Genomic DNA, 18029 nt, shown 5'->3' on the forward strand with positions numbered 1-18029 from the left:
TTAGTTTGATTGTGTAATTTAGTATCTGAATATTTTTTTTAATTCAATTATATATATATTTAACAAGATCAATCGTGTCCAACATTCTTTCAGCCATGTTTGGTTTGAATGTCAAATTAAACATTAAAATCAAAACTGAAAAAAATCTTAAGTGCCAAATTAAACATTATAATTAAACTTAAATATCAAATCATATATTAAAAAAAGTAAAAACTTCGCATAAAATATATATCTATTAAATCTTATATAATATGCTATCATTTAAAATAAGGGTTAGTATTTGACACATTGAGAGTATTTTTTTTATTCCATAAGCATTTTTTAAAAAATTACTGTGTTTTTTAAAAATATTTTATTATATTTTTACATGACATTAATCAAACCCTCCTACATTGCTTGTCGATTTTGTTCATTACTAAAAAAGTTCAAAGAAATGACGATAAATAGACATTTAAATTAAATTTCATTCTGAGTAGTGTTTTACCTTCTAATTATTTATTTTTTAATATAAAATATAAAACTCTTCATATTTCTTCTTCAACCTTTAATAAAGATATCCTCTTCCATAAATAAATAACAATGTGAATGCTAACTAATTCGCACCCTCACCTTGACAATTTATTGATAAGCATGATCGTGTTATGTATTGAGCTACACTCTTTTAATATTTTATAAATCTAATTTCCTAAATTTTTTTATCTCAATATTATTTGGACCGGAATTTATCCATTTGCACTAAAGACGTGTGCATTTACGCATTCCAATGTTTGTTACCTTTGCGACTTCGATCATTTGCTTGGTTTTATCCATTTAACGATGAAAAGCTCTCATCTTTAGTAAAAAAAATTCTTCTTTTCTTCATTCCAATCCTTCCCCAACATACAATCAAATCATATTTTAATACTTCCCCTCGTGATTCAACCCAATCCCATTTCTTCTTATCTTGTTTTAATCTTGGGTATTAATCTGTACCTCTTCACTCTGTTTTTCATTTGTTTCTTTCTCGAAATTTAATTCAACCAGAATTATTTACGTTTTTTATTTAAATTAACGTTTACAGACTTCAAAGAGGTGTTTGATTGTGTGTTTTCAGCTTCTTTTTAGCGAATGGCTCCTCCAGATTCTATGATCAAACCAAAAGGTTATTTTGATTTAATTAACGCCATTAGAGCTTGAGCTACTCTTTTATTTGTTTTTTATTGAATGGGATTTGCTTCTTTTAACTATATATAGCTCTGTTTATTACAGATGTTTGTATTGTTGGCGTTGCACGTACACCAATGGGTGGTTTCCTTGGTTCCCTTTCCTCTTCCTCTGCTACCCATCTTGGATCTTTAGCCATTAAAGGTAAACTCCTAAACGGTAAAAATATCATGGAGGTCCCGAGTCAGCATTTTGACACTTTTACTTAGACAAGTTACTCCTTTTATCTTAGATAAAAGAGCAAACTCACAGAAATGGATGAAATTTTTAAGAGAAGGATCAATTTGATTTTTTATCTAAAGTATAAGGGTTAACTTGACTCTAAGTAGAGAGGGCAAAATGCAATTCAACTCTTAACTCTTAGTACCATGACTTTTATGATACTTTTACCACTCCTAAACCCCATTTTTTTGTAACTCCTTGTAAATATATTGGGTCCCAATTTATACCTTTTTGTGTTAACACAAATATGCAGCTGCCCTTCAAAGGGCAAACCTTGATCCATCACTTGTGCAAGAGGTGTTCTTTGGGAATGTTCTTAGTGCAAATTTAGGTCAAGCTCCTGCTAGGCAGGCTGCATTAGGTGCTGGTATCCCCAATTCTGTCATTTGTACCACTGTTAATAAAGTTTGTTCATCTGGAATGAAAGGTAAAAGTAAACTAAATCCAATTTCTGGACTGAAGTATGTTTGATTCTTTGATATCTTATCGTTTATTCGTTGCTATTGCAGCGGTGATGCTTGCATCGCAAACTATCGAGTTAGGTATCAATGATGTTGTGGTTGCTGGTGGTATGGAAAGCATGTCAAATGCACCCAAGTATTTGGCACAGGCAAGGTGTGTATCCATGTTTTTGTTCAGTATTAAATTATTTCATTCATGCTGTTCTTCTTTGATGACATTTAATGAATTTAACAATGATTTTCTTTCCGGTTTAAAGAGTATTCTTTGATACACATTGAATTGAAAATGGAGAGCCTGTACCTGCTAGGGTCATTAGCTACTTCATTAGTCAATTTTAGCTTGGAGAGTTGTTTTCATGAAGCTTCCACTTATAGGAGTAGATTGATGGTGTTTTTGATATGTTTTGCTGCCTTTGCATTGAACAATTTGCTGCTTATTGCAGTTCATAATGAACTAGATTAATTTACTACAGTATTTTGTTTTATTTGGTAATCTCTATGTTGTCGGTAAAAGTATTATGGAGGTCCCTGTATTAGGAGTCAGATTGCATTTTTGCCCATTTTGCTCAAAGAACAGGAAAATTAGGCCATGTGTATTAAATCAAAAAACAAATTGATCCTTTCTGTTAAAAATTTTATCCATTTATACTGTTAAAAACTGACATGGCTGATAGAATAACTAGATAGTGACACGTAGTATGCCATGTGTACCTCATGCTGACGTACATTAATCAATTTTAACTGCAAAAATGGATGATATTTTTAATAGAACGACTAGTTTGCTCCTAAATCTAACATACAAGGACTAATATGCCCATTTTTTTAGTAGAAGGGCAAAATGCAATCCGACTCCTACTACAGGGGCTTCCATGGTATTTTTATCCTATGTTGTCACAAGCTATTGAAAGTTCAATCTTGGATTTTTATGTGCAGAAACGGATCTCGAATGGGACATGATACGGTTATTGATGGCATGCTCAAAGATGGGTTATGGGATGTATATAATGATTTTGGTATGGGAGTCTGTGGAGAGTTATGTGCTGACCAGTACAAGATTACACGAGAAGAACAGGTTCTGTTTCCTTGTGATCCAAATTAGAGCTGATTGTTGTTATTCAGAGTTTTACGTGTGTTAATGCTCTTCATACACTCTACCTCCTTTCTTTTGCAGGATGCTTATGCTATTCGAAGCTTTGAGTGTGGAATTGCTGCTCAAAAAAGCGGCCACTTGGCTTGGGAAATAGTTCCAGTGCAGTTTCTATTCTCACTCTAAACTTAATTAAAATTGATATCTTACATTATTCTGTCAACATAAATTCTCAAACTTCTACATGCAGGTTGAAGTTTCTAGGGGAAGAGGGAAACCGTCCGTAGTTGTAGATAAGGATGAAGGTTTAAGAATGGTATAAATAATATTGTGCTTCGGATTTTACATTTCACGGAACATATGATCTTTGCTGCAGTTTTAACAATTGTTGTCCTAAGTATACCTTTCTCTTTTTTATGTCTACGTGTCCTAGTTTGATGCTGCTAAATTTAGGAAGCTTAGACCAAGCTTTAAGGCCAATGGAGGAACTGTTACGGCTGGCAATGCTTCTAGCATTAGGTATCTCCTCTCAATATCTTCCCTTCCATTTTTTAATATGTTCTTATAGTTGCAATGCTTTAGGAATGTGATTGCTGTTGCATTCCCTCCCGTGTTCTTTGTATTAATTTGAGCAAGATCTCTTTTTACAAAAAACATTCGTCTTCCGATGATAAAATGGCTGCTGCATATAACTTTTACATTTTGGTTCTAGTTATGGGCTGTTTTGTTATGTTGGGCAGTGATGGTGCAGCTGCATTGGTTCTAGTAAGTGGGAAGAAGGCAGTTGAGCTTGGTTTGCAAGTGGTTGCTAAGATCCGAGGATATGCCGATGCTGCTCAGGTACTGGAAATAATAGCTGTTTGCATTTGCTTTTGTATTAGCTTACTTTTAGATAACTAATGCTTATGGAGCTTGTCTCGGTAGGCACCTGAATGGTTCACTACAGCTCCGGCCCTAGCCATACCAAAAGCCATTTCAGCTGCTGGTTTGGATTCTTCTCAAATTGATTTCTACGAAATAAATGAAGCTTTTTCGGTAAGAAAATAGGCTAATACTTTTGGTTTGTAACAAGTCCGTGTTTTAATCTCTTTTTTTTGCAGTGGTGCATAACAAGTACGTGTTTTAATCTTTTTCGCAGGTTGTGGCTCTCGTCAATCAAAAACTGCTTCACCTTAATCCTGTAAGTCTTCAATACACGAAATCCATTATTGACTCTTTCTTTTTCCGGGGTTTCTATTGGCTTGTTCATAGTGCTTTTTAAGCTTCACTATTAGCATTATATGATTTTTCAATGTCTTAGTTCATATTTTTCTTAAATGCAGGAAAAGCTTAATGTTCATGGAGGAGCTGTATCTTTAGGACATCCACTAGGATGTAGTGGAGCTCGCATATTAGTCACATTGTTGGGGGTAATTCATAGGATTTAATTATCTATGTTACTTCGACTTTTCAATTTTTCTTGAAGTATCAATGTCCAATATCTGTTTCGACATATTTCCAGGAAAAAACTGTTCATACTTGTATTGAACATATACCTGTATCTGACACTTGCATGGTTGAACCTAAATTCGAGTAATAGGATAATACATCAAAGAAATTTTATGGTGCAACTTGTTCTTTGGCTTACGAGCATTTCGTATTTTACGTATTGCAGGTGCTTAGACATAAGAAAGGGAAGTTCGGGGTTGGTGGCATCTGCAATGGAGGTGGTGGAGCATCTGCCCTTGTTGTTGAGCTCATGTAAGCCCTCCATAAAATTCGTGGTACTGTATATGCTGTTATACGTAATAACTTGGACTCTAGGTCTGAATGTCGGATATGAGTTATGTGTCCAACATGAAGGTATTCTATTCTTTCCTGGTTTTGCAATATACTTGGAGGGCCTCATGTTCGGAACAATATAGGCCGTGGCATCATTGGTTAAAAACAATGATCCCTCTATGTTTATAAAAAGTGTTGACGGAGTCAGAGTTCTCATCGTAGGAGCTCGTAGATTCCTTGAGAAGATCTCTAGACTATCATATGGCCTGCAATAATTTGTTATGTATAACTGTTAGCTATGGTGGTGATGATGAATCTTGCATTTTGCAGGCCAGAATCGGATCCCAAAGTGCTACGATCATCGTTATGAAACTGATATACATGCTATTATGTTACAGAATTCGCCGGAGTTTTGTTAAACCCCCAAAGTTGAATAGAAAATAAAGATTGTAACAGGTTTTATGGAGGTAGATAGGTATAGGTGTTGAGAGCATTCAATCAGCAGAATAAAGACGAATCCATGTCGGGACCTCCTATTTCTTATAGGTTGAATCGCTCCATAAATTGTATACATAGTAGTCAAACTTTCATTAACCAAAGCTTAATGTTATATTTCATTCAATAAAAAAGCTCAATATTGTACTTACTTTATGCCCCCACTTTCTTTTTCAAAAGTCGGATTGTCGATTTATTCGGTTTGATGAATTAAATTATAAGAAAAATTAGTTTAATTAGTGTTTTAATCTAGTTTAAGTGATTTGTTATTGGTTTACGGGTTAATTGATTCAACTTTTTTTGTTAAGGCTTAATATATCATTTGGTATTTGAGTTTAATATTTTTATCTAATGTGATATTTGTATTATTTTTTGTGTAATTTTATTTTTGTATTTGACAAAAGTTTATATTTTGGTGCCCAAAGCTAAAGGTAATGTTATTTTTTGGTTCAATTTTGGTAATAGAAGTTTTGTATTTTTTTAGTGTTTAATTAGGATTTTAAAGTTAATTTGATGAAACTTAATTACTAACATTATTAGGTTTAAAATTTTCATGATTTTTGTTAATAGATTAAATTTAGTTTTAATTTTGCTATTAATTTGTCAAATATAGTCTACTGGACGAGACTCATTTCATGTTTTAGGATTGATTTAAAGAAAGTTAATTGCTAATACTACTAGTTAATTATGAATTTTCATTAAATCAACTCTAAAATCTAAACTAAATATTAAAATAAATAAACACGGTGCCAAATTTAAAAAAAAAAAGGTGTGAAACGCAAGTACCAAATCATGTGTTAAGCCTTTTTCAAACTAGTATTTTGTCATGTTATTGATTTAATCGACTTAGGTCCAATTTTATAAACACCATGAGAATCTTTTTTAAGCAAATAAAATTATATGTAGAATTGTTCATGAGTCGGGTTATTTACCTAAGCCTGAAGGCTCATCCGAAATTTGAGAGGGTTTGGTCAAAAATATTAAATCTAAAAAATGTGTTTGGATAAAAAAATTAAGCCCATTTAAAATATGACCCGATTTCAGACTTGAATATTCATAGCCTAAGCCTAATCCACTTCTAAGTTAATTTTTATATATATTATCTAACTTATAACACATTAAAAAAAATAAACTTATACTAAATATAGAACACTACTCTAATATAAACATTAAAATAATATTAAGATTACTATATAAAAAATATCAAGAAAAATATATAAAATTATTAAATATGAAATTAAATAATATAAATATTTTTAAAGAAATATGAGCAGACCTAAAACGAGTTTAGGTTAGTGTTTTATAAATATGGGTAGGCTTGAACAAAATTTTAGGCTCATATTTCGAGTTTGACCGAGTTTAAATAAGTATAAAATATATTAATATCATGCTTAATTCAGACCCATAAACACCTCTAACTATATCCTTTAGTAATATGGTATCAACTAGATATAAAAAAAAAATAATCATACAAACGCGGTATAAACCTACAAATATTTTTAAATTCATATAATCTAAATTTTTTATATATAAAAATATATTTTAAATATTTTTATAACAAAATAGAAATACATAAATATGATGTTATCGAAATTTTATATATATGAATACAGGATTTGGTGAGTTAAGATAGATTTGTGTTTTCGTTTAAATATTAATTTCATTATAGGTTTTTATTATGTCTAGATTTATCCATAATTCTTCCCCAATCCTTAAAATAAGATAATAATGTGCTTCAATGCATTCGAACTCACGTTTTCTTACACTAACAACAATACTAATGTCAATTGAGTCAATCGAGTTAAGACTCAATTGATGAAAATGACATTGCTAAAAGCTTTGCTTTGGATTTAATAGTTAAAATAATTAAAATATGAGATAGAATAAAAAATGTAGCAGGTACGTCAATTTCTGGATAATTAATCAACCCCGCCCTGTTGACTAAAATACAAACTGAATCAATCAGCAGCATATGCGAATATCCTTTTTCTTTTTTAATCTGTGTTTTTTTAAGGCAAATTAGCAAATTAGCCCCTGTACGTTTGATTAAATAGCAAATCGGTTCTTTCTGTTAAGAATTTCATCTATTTCTATCATTAAAATTTTGTGTAGCTGACAAAATAATCAAACAGTTACACATGATGTGTTATCTCATGTTGATGTATATAGACCAAATTTTAACAGTAATGAATTAATTTACTCTTTAATCTAACATACAAGGACTAATCTACCTATTTTATTAATAAAGGGGACAAAATGTTCCGGTTCAAGACTTATATTTTGCATTATAATTTTGTTCCAGTTTGAGATATATCAAATATTTTGGTAGTTTTGTGTGTGACGTGTTCTTTTAGTTTTTTTTAAATAATCTCATTATAGGTTTTGATCACATATATTCTTTTTGACATAATATCTAAAATTACCCATAACTCTTCTCTATTTAATAAATAAGAGGACAATACGTTTCAGCACACTCGAACCTACAACAATACTCATACTAATTAAGCTAAGACTTAATCGGCAAAATTAATTATAGTTGAATGATGAAATTTGTGAAGAAAGCCAATATGACATGCTATTTGACTTAAGGTTTCCGTATTATAGTTGCATAGTTTCATTCAAAGAAACCGTAAGTGTATGAATGTATAAAATAGTAACAACTAATCGAATATCCTTTTCTATTATACCCTCCAATAATTGTTGAAAAATTAATTAAAAATTATTTATTTTAATATTAAATTATCTTTCCCTTGATTATTCTTTTTAAAATTTGTGGATGACTCTTTTAATAATGTAATTTTCAAATTTATAACTTTTTTTATATATTAAAGAAAATTATTATAAGTAGTGATAATTGAAAAAAAATTTAACTTGTTAAATTTATATTAGTGTTAATCTCAATTTTTTTAGGTTATTAGTAGAATCGGGAAAAAATTATACGAAAATCCTAAAATTCAAGATGAAATTATTGATGTGATATTAAACTATTAAAAATAGATAATATATCTGCTTTGTACAATCATTTCTCCAATAAAATCATAGTTGTAAACATAAATAATTTACCTTTTAATATTTATAATAATTAAAATATATTTAGACATAATCCATAAGATTTAAAATAAAATCTAAATTAAAAAGAAAGCCAAACTTGAAGCTCAAATTTCATAAATTTCACATTAATTCAATTTTCTAGACATTTAAAGTTACTAAATAATTAATAAGTTTACGTTTTGATCTTTCAACTTTAAAAAGTTACAAAATAATCACTAGACTATTCGAAATTTTTTATTTAAGTCATTGGTTGTTAAGTTTATTTTAAAAAAAAAGTATGACTAGCAAGCTTCAAGCGATGATTCAATGATTAGTATAGTGGATTAGTAGCTGCCAACAAGTAGAAGCACATACCATAGATCCAAATTGATCTGACGACCAATGTTAAAGATCAAAGAAGAAAGCTATTTAGATTTTGGTTTGTAGATTTGTAACGTTCAGTGTTGTTTTAAAAAAAATGAAATGTAAAAGAGATGAGGAATAAGAGTTTTTGAATGGTACAAGTAGTGCAGATAGAGGAGGACAAACAACAATAATTTTTAACAGTCCAGTAACTTAAATAAAAATTTTCGAATAGCTCAGTGATCATTTTGTAACTTTTTGAAATTAAGTGACTAAATCATCAACTTACTAAATAATTTAATAACCTTATATGTAATTTACTCAAAAATGCAATCGCTTTCACTAACGTTTCAGAAAAGTCAAATTAAAAGGCAAAGAGTTGGACTTTGAAAGCTATATATAAACCTATAATTTAATTCATTTCCTTTCTTAATTTCATAATGCATCAATGAAGCTTAATTTCTATAGGTAACCATCAAGCTCATCAATTTTTCCCAAGAAAATGTGGATACCGCCAACGGAACCAGCTCACAATTACACCTTCTCCAGCAGTATAAGAGAAATAGAAGAAGAAGAAGGGAGTGAATTATTTGAAATTCACGACGGGGAACCCTTATCGTCGATCAAAGAAGAAGAGATCAACAGTTTATTTTCTTTTGACGTAGCGGCAAGAGATGAGGATGAAGATAATGTATACGTAGCGGTAGGGAAGAGTCAATCAAGTATCGATGCACTGTCATGGACGATCTCTCATTTTATCAATGGTTCTTCCACTACTGTTTATCTCATCCACGTGTTTCCCGAGATTCACTACATTCCTTCTCCATGTAATTAAATTTAAATTCATTCACCATAATTTTTTTTTCAATCCGACTCGGTTCGAAGGGTCGAGTCGGATCGTCAATTAATGCATTACTTTGGTTTTTGACGATAGTAGGAAAGCTGCCGAAGAGTCAAGTATCGGCATCACAAGTGGAGAGTTATATGGCGGAAGAAAGAGGGAAGAGACGCCAACTGCTCCAAAAATATATTGATATCTGCTCCGCTTCTAAGGTACCGTAAACGTTATTTACTATTTAGTTGCATTGGTTTTTTCGAAGGAAAATTTGACGGTTAAAATTTTCTATTAGTCCCTGTCCTTTTTGAAATGGTCGATTTTAGTCCCTGTGCCAATTCTTAATCCTTTACTTTTTGAATTTTCAAGTTTTAGTCCAAACCTATAGGGTGAATTTAAGAGGCCGGCAGGGAACTTGGCCCCTCCAATGAAAATTTATCTGCTTAGTCCTCTCTAAAATAATAAAAATATAAATTAATATATGGTAAAAATTGACTTTGTCCCAAAAATGGAAAAAATTCTTTTTAGTCCCTTAAAAATGCTGAAATTATAAATTAATAAATGATAAAATTACATTTTGACCTCTCAAAAATTTATATTAAATTTTGTTCCCCTTAAAAGAATTTTTTGATTCACCCATGCTAACTCAAACATAAGCAGTTAAATTCAATTACTAGTATGTTCTATGCATACAATCGTAGATTTGATCCATATTCTCCAATCGGATCATTTAAAAGTTCTTAGACTTTTCGAATTTTGAAATTTTAATCTTAATGCAAATGACTATTATCAATCCATTAATTGAATTTGTAATAAGTAATATGTAGAAATAATAAACTGACAAGACATTATACATATGATAATTTATTTAGGGTGTCAGATTTTGGAAATAGCGGAATTTAAGTTAGTGAATTTAACAATTATCATTTAGTGAATTTTAAATTTTGAAAAATATAGGGACAAAATTTGATCAAATTAAAGTATAAGACTAAATCTATGATTTCTGTAAAGTACAGGGAGTAATAGCAGAATTTAATCAAAACCTAACAGATTATAGACCAATTGGTTTTATTTATAACAGGTTAAGGTAGATACGATGCTTGTTGAAAGTGATATGGTTGCAAAAGCCATATTAGATCTAATACCTATTCTAAACATTACAAAGCTAGTGGTTGGAACCTCCTGTTGAATATTGGCAATATCCCACATTAGGAAAAGATAGAAAGGGAGGGGGTTTGGTTTGTTATATATAGAACCCCTCCCCCTTTGGTTGTATCATCCCAAAATCTTCTCCTTTGTAATATTTCTAGAGGAAATATTAATTTGGTAGTGTCCGAGGACGTAAGCTAAATTGGCCGAACCTCGTTAAAACTCTGGTATTTTATTTCTTATTTGTTTGCTTTTATTTAATAGCTTTATGTTGGTTATATTTATTTAGTTATTATTGCTATAAATATCTAAGTGAGTTCTGTCTAGTTGTTGGGTTTTAAGCGGGACCATTGTGACCCCTCCAATTTAACTGGGAATTTTCTTAGTATAATTGTTGGCATAATAATTATCTAAATATTTCTGATAATATTGTTATTAATATTATCGTCGCTTCCGCAACAATTGGTATCCGAGCCAAGGTTTTGTAGTATGCTCTGTGTTTGCAGCTTAGTCTGATCTTACACATCAGAAACATTTCCTAAAGCTTGTGGGTATTCTGCATTTGGTGGCTATTAAGTAGAAGCTATGGCAAAAATGACAGAAGAAAAACCATCCATATCAACAACTTCCACTTCGTACATTTTGCCGAGGATTGGAACTGCAAATACGAGATTTGTAGTGGAAATTTTTGATGGAACAGGTCATTTCGGCATGTGGCAAAGTGAGCTTCTAGATGCCCTCTTTCAACAGGGTCTAGATATTGCCATTGAGGAAGAAAAACCAGAAGGGGTTGATGATAAAGAATGGAAGACCATCAACCGATTGGCATGTGGTACAATTCGATCATGTCTTTCCAGAGAGCAGAAGTATACATTCAGTAAAGAGACTTCTGCAAGTAAATTGTGGAAAGCATTGGAGGAGAAATTTCTGAAGAAGAACAGTCAAAATAAGTTACATATGAAGAAAAGACTGTTTCGTTTCAGTTATGTTCCTGGTACCACGATGAACGAGCACATTACCAATTTTAATCAGCTGGTGGCTGATTTGTTGAATTTGGATGTGACTTTTGAAGACGAAGACTTGGCGTTAATGTTGTTGGGATCGCTTCCTGAGGAGTTTGAGTACCTTGAAACTACTCTACTTCATGGAAAATCGGAAGTAACTTTCAATGAAGTAACTGCTGCATTGTATAGCTATGAACTACGCCGAAAGGATAAGTTGAAAGGTTCAGGTGAAGCAGCAGTGGAAGCATTGGTAACAAGAGGTCGTCAGCAAAGTCAGTCTAAGGGGAAGAGAAGAAAGTCCAAAGGTCGAGCTGTTGCCAAAGATGAATGTTCTTTTTGCAAAGAAAAAGGACATTGGAAGAAAGATTGTCCAAAATTGAAGAAAAAAGGGAAGACTCCGCAAGATGCAAATGTTGCAGAATGCAATAGTGAAGCAGAGTCAGACTTTCTCTTAGTATGACATCTTCAACATTATATGCAGATGAGTGGATCATGGATTCTGGTTGTTCCTATCATATGTGTCCCATTCGGGAATGGTTCTTTGAATTTCAAAAACTAGATGAAGGGGTTGTTTACATGGGTAATGATAACACATGTAAAATAGCCGGGATAGGTTCAATTAAACTGAGGAGTCATGATGGATCTACTAGAATTTTGCGGGATGTACGATATGTCCCAAAGTTGAAGAAGAATCTCATCTCTTTGGGGTCGTTAGAATCTAAAGGCCTAGTTGTGACAATACGAGATGGAGTTCTTAAAGCAACTTCAGGAGCATTGGTGATGTTGAAAGGCATAAGAAAGAACAATCTGTATTACTACCAAGGTAGTACAGTGGTCGGGACAACAGCAGCAGCAATTACGAGTACCAAGAAGGACGCTGAGGCAACACAGCTGTGGCATATGCGTTTGGGCCATGCTGGTGAAAAATCCTTGCAAACTCTAGCCAAGCAAGGATTATTGAAAGGTACAAAGACTTGCAAACTTGAATTTTGCGAGCATTGTGTTCTGGGAAAACAACGAAGGGTGAAATTTGGCACTGGGATTCACAATACTAAAGGTATTCTGGATTATGTGCATTCTGATGTATGGGGACCGTCCAAGACTCCATCACTTGGAGGAAGACGTTATTTTGTCACCTTTATTGATGATTTTTCCAGACGAGTTTGGGTGTTTCCTATGAAGAACAAAGATGAGGTGCTTGAAGTTTTCCTTAAGTGGAAAACTAAAGTTGAAAATCAGACAGGAAGGAAGATTAAGGTTCTCCGATCAGACAACGGTGGAGAATATAAAAGCGATCCTTTCCTGAAGATATGCCAAGATTGTGGCATAGTAAGGCACTTCACCGTAGGTGGAACACCGCAACAGAATGGGGTGGCAGAGCGTATGAATCGAACGCTTGTGGAGAAAGTTCGATGTATGTTATCTAATGCTGGATTAGATAGAAAGTTTTGGACTGAGGCTGTGACGTACGCTCAACATCTCATCAATCATTTGCCATCATCTGCTATAAATGGCAAGACTCCTTTGGAGAAATGGTATGGAAAACCTGCTACTGATTATGACACCTTGCGCATTTTTGGTTCTATTGCATATTATCATGTGAAAGAATCAAAGTTAGATCCAAGAGCAAAGAAGGCTCTATTCATGGGCTTCAATGCTGGTGTTAAGGGATATCGTTTGTGGTGTCTAGAGGCAAAGAAGACGATAATCAGTAGGGATGTTACCTTTCATGAATCTGCCATGTTGAATAAGGTAAATCCAGAAGGAGTGAGTAGTACTTCGCAGCAGGTGGAGTGTACTCCGCAGCAGGTGGAGTTTGAGCAGAGTGTGGTAATTCCAGCAGAAGGTACCACTAGTGATTCTTCATTGGCAGATGCAGAGTCAGATGAGGAAGAGGTTTCTACCCAAGAACCTCAACAGCAATCAGAGCCAATTGCAGTCAGAAGGCAGAGACGAGAAATTCAGAAACCAGCTCGTTTCACTGACATGGTAGCTTATGCACTTCCAGTTGTTGATAATATTCCATCCACTTACACCAAAGCCATTCAGAGTTTAGAGAATAATAGATGGTTAGGTGCAATGGAAGAGGAAATGCAATCTCTAGAGAAAAACAAGACGTGGAAGCTGGCACAACTACCAAAAGGGAAGAAGGCGATTGGTTGCAAATTTGAAGACACTATTGAAGTTAGTGTTATGAGAAGATGTTCGAAGATGTGGAATATCGCCAAGGTGGAGATTTGTTGAATATTGGCAATATCCCACATTAGGAAAAGATAGAAAGGGAGGGGGTTTGGTTTGTTATATATAGAACCCCTCCCCCTTTGGTTGTATCATCCCAAAATCTTCTCCTTTGTAATATTTCTAGAGGAAATATTAATTTGGTAGTGTCCGAGGACGTAAGCTAAATTGGCCGAACCTCGTTAAAACTCTGGTATTTTATTTCTTATTTGTTTGCTTTTATTTAATAGCTTTATGTTGGTTATATTTATTTAGTTATTATTGCTATAAATATCTAAGTGAGTTCTGTCTAGTTGTTGGGTTTTAAGCGGGACCATTGTGACCCCTCCAATTTAACTGGGAATTTTCTTAGTATAATTGTTGGCATAATAATTATCTAAATATTTCTGATAATATTGTTATTAATATTATCGTCGCTTCCGCAACACCTCCAACTCCAACTTCTCAACTTCAAGGTAATCACACGCGCGCGCGCACACACACACACATCTATATATTCTTAGAACCCTTTTCTATGTTCTGTTTCTCTGTCTTTATCGTTGTCTTGTTTTGATGGGGTGTTTTAGGAAAGTGAAGTCAAGGAGAGGTGTTCGGATAGCTCATCAAATATTTGAGACTGCACCAAGTACTTGCAAGGTCACGGTCATATGTGAAGGAAAAGACGCGACTGCCCAAATGCTCGAATTGCAGTTGCCCTCACCATTGCCCTCACAATCTCCAGCTGCCAATGAAGACCAGTTCAAGGTGCTGCCGGAAGCTGATGATGATCGCCGTAATGATTCTTTTGCGTGCATGTGTTTCAGACCCACCAAGTTCTAAGAATTTCATTTTTAGCATTATGAAACACGGTACTAAACAAGTTCCACTGTATGTCCCATTATTTCTCTCATGATTGTTACAATCTTATTACCAGATATCGTTTTGGAGTTCATACATGAATGTTCTGGTCTGTTGTGCCACATTGCTCTCTGTTTGAAATCATATATTAATTCATGAAATAATTACGAAATGCAGATTCAAATTTGTTAAATAGGTAGCAACAACAGACATACAATTTTCTCCATGTAATGTTTCCATCAACAAGAAACCTTCAGCCTCGGATTACTGACAACCATTGAGATGTTCATAATAATTCTTCCTGTTAAAAAGAAACAAATTCGGTTCTGCGATTTAATACTGGCAACCGCTAAAAGAAATCAAACTCGAGATAATTGTCTGAACCTTTCTGATTATAAGCAGCTGCATTGACAGCAACCTTTTCACTTGTTGATGCCGGTGAAGCTGGTACTCGTTCAAGCTCGACTGGCTTTGGAATCTCGGGTGGAGTAGCACAACGAATCAATGCCCAATTCACACCTTCGAAGAAAGGATGTTGTTTAATCTCGGTTGCACCTCGCTTATAAGCCAATCTATGTTGTGGTTCCTTTACGAGTAGACCTCGTATGAGGTCCCTTGCTGCGAAACTCACAATGGGTGATTCTGGAAACCGAAGAGGTTGTCCTACGACATTGAACAATGTTGCTCGGTTCCCGGATCCCTTGAAAGGAGTTCTACCAAACAAGAATTCATAGAGGAAGATTCCAAAAGTCCACCAATCAACAGCACTTCCATGGCCTTCACCTTTGATGATCTCTGGAGCCAAGTACTCATGTGTCCCGACGAATGACATTGAACGTGCATCGGTTGGCTCTGCTATTAGTTCAGGTAAAGGACTCACTTGGTTACCAACTTCGTTTTTCAGCTTGCGGTCTTTCCTGGACTTGCTAGAAAAGAGACGGGGAGAAAAGCATGTTGTTGGAACAACACAAGCTGGTTGAATGCACGAAGGTTCGATGCAAGCAGGCTGAACACAATAAACAGGGTTCTTCCTTAACGGCTCTGATTCGAGAGAAGACGTTTTGACAAGAGTCGGACTAACAGTACAACGAAGGGAAAGATCGAAATCAGAAAGCATTATATGACCATCTTCTCTTACAAGAACATTTTCAGGTTTAAGGTCACGATAGATAATCCCGAGCATGTGAAGATATTCTAGTGCTAGCAAGACCTCTGCTACATAAAACCTGCAAAATAGCATACAAGAGTTTCAAATATCAGCATACATGTTTCAAGAACATCAGAAACTGCGGCATTTTCAGTTTATTTGTTATACTTTACTGCTTGTTCCGGAAAATGTTTCCCTGGTTGCTTCTGCCTAAGGGTGTGCAAGTCTCCACCAGGACAGAACTCCATTACCAAACACGAGAACTTCTCCGTTTCAAAATGCGTGTAAAGAGTAGGAAGGAACGGATGATCGAGAGATTGCAGTATCTCTCTTTCTGTTTGAGCTCGAAGCAGCTTTTTACGACTTGCTAAAGATGCTTTGTCCATAACTTTCATTGCGAAATAACACTTAGTTCCACTCAACTCTGATAGATAGACACTCCCAATGTCGCCACAACCTAACCTCTTTAGTAGTCTAAAATGGCTTAAACCGAGAATCCCATCTTTTGCCCTAACAGCTTGGATAGCTTCCCATCTCAAATCGTTCGCTTTATGAGGCTTATTGATACTACTACTAAAGCTGCTACACGAGCTTTCATCGCTCACATCACTGCTTGTACTGCCTCTACATATGCTGCTCTTGCCACTCTCAACATAATCAAGACGGTCACTAATCTTGGCAAGACTACTAGTCCTGTCGCTAACTTTGGCAGATACCGAGCTGCTTTTAACACTTCCATATTCCGATGTTTTCTTTTCTTGATCAACAGAGATTTCAGGTGAATCTCTAGCCTCGTAAATGGATGAATCTACTCCACTCGATGCTTTTTTAAGACATGACACCAATGAACTTGATTCCAACTTATTAGTTAAAGATTCAACAGAACCATTTTGATCTAAAATCGGTGACCTTTTCTTTTCGGAAGCCTCTCCCACAACTTGTTTCGATGTAGTCCCTACCGATTCAAGAGTAGCCAGCTCGGATTTGCTTGTCTTGGAAACCTTTGAGGCCATTAGCAGCGAGGTTCAAATCTCACAAATACACAGTCCAAAAATCATTACAAACAGCACCATATCTCCATTTGAAGTTCAACATAGCTGCTTCCTCTAACTCCAACCAAAAGCTAATCATACAAAGCAGACAAAATTATCATAAACTCATCATGATTAACTGAGGTCTGAGGTCAGATAATATAACTAGTGGTAAAAGTACCATGGAGGCGCTTGTACTAGGAGTGAGATTGCATTTTTACTAAAAAAAATGGGCATATTGGTCCTTGTACATTAAAATAAAGAGCAAATTGATACTTCATTTAAAATTTCATTCCGCCACGCTAGTTTTTAGCACTAAAAATAGATAAAACTTTTACCACAAATGACTAGTTTGAGACTAATTTGTCCAATTTTTTTTGGGTAAAGGAAGCAAAATGCAATACAAGGCCCTCCATGTACGTTTACCTACAACTAGCTGAACTACAATGGGAAAAGAATCCTAGAAGCATATTTGAATTACAAATACTAGAAATGTCTTAAAAAATGAAACAAATTTCTCACCTAAAGAGAGAAAATTAGCCATTAGAACACTTTTTTTTTGCGTGTTAGATGGAGAAATCCCAGTAAATACAAAAGAATCAATCATAAAACAGCATGCAAGGTTCTTTCATTTACATATGCAAATTTTTATTCAAAAAAAAAATACAAACTTTCCCCCCAAAAGAGATATCCCAAAACAGTGAAACATTTGAGTGAAACCAGATCTCCATCAATGATAGAAAAGAGTAAGAGTTTTAAGTAAAAACCCAAGACAGATCCAAAGCTAAAAAGAAAAACCCAATCACTGAAAACCAATATAATAGGAGAGAAACTACTAGTATTAAGCAAAGATAAGTAAAAACGCCATTAAAGCTAAAAACAGGTAAGAGAGAGAGAGAGAGAGAGAGAGAGAGAAAGAGAGTACCAATGAAATGAAATTATGAGATGACCGTGGAATTGGGAAGGTTAAGGGAACGAGAGATTTGGGTTAAAGGAGAAAGCAAAGGACTGTAGAAGAAGACAGAGAGATGTTTGGGTAGCTTCTTAAACAGTTACAGCCGCACCCACCACCACTCAGTTGAGTTTGGCCTTTTATAAAGAGAGAGAACATAAGAAAATGGAAGCTTGAGATATATAGTGAGAGAAAGGGTGTTTTTTTATGAGTG

The 18029-nt window shown here is 34.1% G+C and overlaps 3 protein-coding genes across 7 annotated transcripts; 2 read left to right on the forward strand and 1 right to left on the reverse strand.

Moving 5' to 3' along the window:
• Positions 1–603: 603 nt before the first annotated feature.
• On the forward strand, positions 604–5380 carry LOC107960146 (acetyl-CoA acetyltransferase, cytosolic 1). Of its 4 annotated transcripts, none has more exons than XM_016896421.2 (15): positions 604–958; positions 1061–1141; positions 1249–1347; positions 1679–1852; positions 1935–2040; positions 2820–2958; positions 3058–3135; positions 3224–3289; positions 3407–3492; positions 3714–3813; positions 3898–4008; positions 4112–4153; positions 4296–4382; positions 4628–4713; positions 5065–5380. In XM_016896421.2, the coding sequence occupies exons 2-15, from the start codon at positions 1108–1110 to the stop codon at positions 5102–5104; spliced, it is 1248 nt and encodes a 415-aa protein (XP_016751910.1). In that variant the 5' UTR covers positions 604–958; positions 1061–1107; the 3' UTR covers positions 5105–5380. The 4 variants fall into 4 exon arrangements, with proteins under 4 accessions (XP_016751910.1, XP_016751912.1, XP_016751911.1 ...); XM_016896422.2 differs by having other exon boundaries at positions 738–958; positions 1094–1141; XM_016896423.2 differs by lacking the exon at positions 1679–1852 and having other exon boundaries at positions 605–958.
• A 3681-nt stretch (positions 5381–9061) lies between these two features.
• Positions 9062–14779, forward strand: LOC107960145 (U-box domain-containing protein 35). Of its 2 annotated transcripts, none has more exons than XM_041116472.1 (3): positions 9062–9449; positions 9557–9675; positions 14415–14779. In XM_041116472.1, exons 1-3 carry the CDS (start codon positions 9125–9127, stop codon positions 14460–14462), a joined length of 492 nt encoding a protein of 163 aa, XP_040972406.1. In that variant the 5' UTR covers positions 9062–9124; the 3' UTR covers positions 14463–14779. The 2 variants fall into 2 exon arrangements, with proteins under 2 accessions (XP_040972406.1, XP_040972405.1); XM_041116471.1 differs by lacking the exon at positions 14415–14779 and adding an exon at positions 10539–10678.
• LOC107960143 (serine/threonine-protein kinase D6PKL2) lies at positions 14701–18029 on the reverse strand. The gene is made up of 5 exons (XM_041116470.1): positions 17789–18029; positions 16001–16955; positions 15070–15911; positions 14901–14986; positions 14701–14816 (listed from the first exon to the last, which is right to left on the reverse strand). The coding sequence occupies exons 2-4, from the start codon at positions 16843–16845 to the stop codon at positions 14925–14927; spliced, it is 1749 nt and encodes a 582-aa protein (XP_040972404.1). The 5' UTR covers positions 16846–16955; positions 17789–18029; the 3' UTR covers positions 14701–14816; positions 14901–14924.

The sequence above is a fragment of the Gossypium hirsutum genome, chromosome A06 (assembly GCF_007990345.1).
Source record: "Gossypium hirsutum isolate 1008001.06 chromosome A06, Gossypium_hirsutum_v2.1, whole genome shotgun sequence".
Classification (NCBI taxonomy): Eukaryota; Viridiplantae; Streptophyta; class Magnoliopsida; order Malvales; family Malvaceae; genus Gossypium; species Gossypium hirsutum.